Raw genomic sequence first — 1,924 nt, forward strand, 5'->3', positions numbered from 1 at the left:
GTTAAAAAAAAATACTAAATACTTTCAGCCATGAATCAAAACCTTGTCACTTGGGTTCCCATACAATCCCTCCAGGAACTGAATACTGGCTGCAGGGGCCTTCCATGCCCTGTTTTGGCATGGTTGAAAGCCTGTGATGGGGTAAGACTGCAAAGGTCTGAGTGACATGAAGAGAGGAGGTGCAAACCTGCTGTGGTTTGAGAGGAAACAGTGTGGGGTGTCTGGAGGACCAGCCGGACCCATGTCAGAGCACTGTGTCCCCATGTAATGCAGAATCAGTTCAGTGAATGAAGCCCTTCCAGGCAGACTTAAACTGAGTGAACAAGCCTGTATGCCTTCCTGCTTCAGGCTTTAAAGTGCACCTGAAATGGGCAGACAACATGCTAAGGGGGAAAGGTATTTCTTCCTTGGAGGTATACAGGGCTTCTCCAAACTGATTTGTTTCCTGTCCTGCTTCAATGACTATGAATATATTCCTTTGCACAGTATGTGTTTGTTTAAAGGTAAGGAGCCAGAAGGATTTTCTTGTTTTTTGAATGGTTTTTTACATGAATCTTGCTGAACTGAAGGGTGCATGATGTGCACATCCTTGGCAGGAGGTGACTGGGACAGTAATGGTCGTGACTGTGTCACGGGTTTTGGAACTTGATGTCATGCTGACTTCCTTTTAACCCTCCAGTGACATCACATAAGAACTTCTGCACACATCTTCTCTGATGCTCTAAGCCAAGACTCTCCTCTTTGTTGCAGCTGGTGAAGACCCACAACCTGCCAAACAATCGGAATTACATATTTGGCTACCACCCACATGGGATCATGGGCTTTGGCGCATTCTGCAACTTTGGCACGGAAGCCACTGGGGTCAGCCAGAAGTTTCCTGGCATTAGACCATATCTTGCTACGTTGGCTGGGAACTTCCGGATACCAGTTTTGAGGGACTACTTGATGTCTGGTGGTAAGAACAAACTCCCTTCTTTCCTTCACTTGGCTCCTCCAGAGCAGTTCTCCTAGTCTCTTTCAGTGCATAATAATGTCAGAAAACAGTTCTGGAAATGTTGGCTGTGACTGCTAGAAACTTGATGCAAGATCCCTTTCCTTGCTGAATTGATCCTTTCCCAAGAGCGGCTTGTCCTGATCTGCTTTGAAGCAGAGTTGTCTGTAGCCTACTGGTGTTAATGAGAGAACAGTTGGTCTTTCATCAGTCCCATGGGATGCCCATGCCTGCTACGGGACAGAGGTCCGGGTGGGGGAGATCCCCTGCCCTCCATAAATGCTGACCTCGTGAAGGAACATCTTGAGAAGCTGGATACCTTCAAGTCAGCTGGCCCTGACAATCTACTCCAGGATCTGGGGGAACACTTCATCACCAGAGTGCCTCAAGGGATGACGAGGTCAAACGGTCATAAACTACTATGAGACCGTTTCAGGCTGGACATAAGGAAGAATTTCTTTACTGTCCAAGCCCCCAAGGCCTGGAACAGTCTGCGATCGAAGGTGTTCAGAGTAGGTGCTTGAACCACCTCCAAGAGCAAATTGGATGCTTATTTTGCTGGGATCCTATGACCCCAGCTGACTTCTGCCCTTTGGGCGGAGGGCTGGACTCGATCTTCTGTGGTCCCTTCCAGTCCTAATATCTATGAAACAGGCCAGGTCTCTCCAGCAAACGGATGCAAACCTTCCCTTCAGTACTTGTCACTGATACACTTTGCTTCACTTTGCTAACCACAGCCTCGACCTTACCATGATCTGCTGGCTGGGGACCTGGCTCCGTGGTAGGACCCAGAGGGTGGTGGTCAATGGGAGCCAATCATCTTGGTGCGCTGTGACCAGTGGGGTCCCACAGGGCTCTGTCCTAGGGCCTACACTGTTTAACATCTTCATCAATGATGTGGATGTTGGTGTCAGAAATAGACTGGCCAAGTTC

General features: G+C 48.6%; 1 protein-coding gene across 2 annotated transcripts in view; it reads left to right on the top strand.

Annotated features, from left to right (window-relative positions):
• DGAT2 (diacylglycerol O-acyltransferase 2) overlaps positions 1–1,924 on the top strand; it is a 46,136-nt gene that overhangs the window by 33,548 nt on the left and 10,664 nt on the right. For both annotated transcript variants that reach the window (XM_019525268.1, XM_019525269.1), the window contains one exon: positions 751–955. In XM_019525268.1, the coding sequence (XP_019380813.1) occupies positions 751–955 (205 nt within the window). The remainder of the gene's footprint in view (positions 1–750; positions 956–1,924) is intronic.

This window comes from Gavialis gangeticus, unplaced genomic scaffold (genome assembly GCF_001723915.1).
Source record: "Gavialis gangeticus isolate Ggan-Ray unplaced genomic scaffold, GavGan_comp1, whole genome shotgun sequence".
Classification (NCBI taxonomy): domain Eukaryota; kingdom Metazoa; phylum Chordata; order Crocodylia; family Gavialidae; genus Gavialis; species Gavialis gangeticus.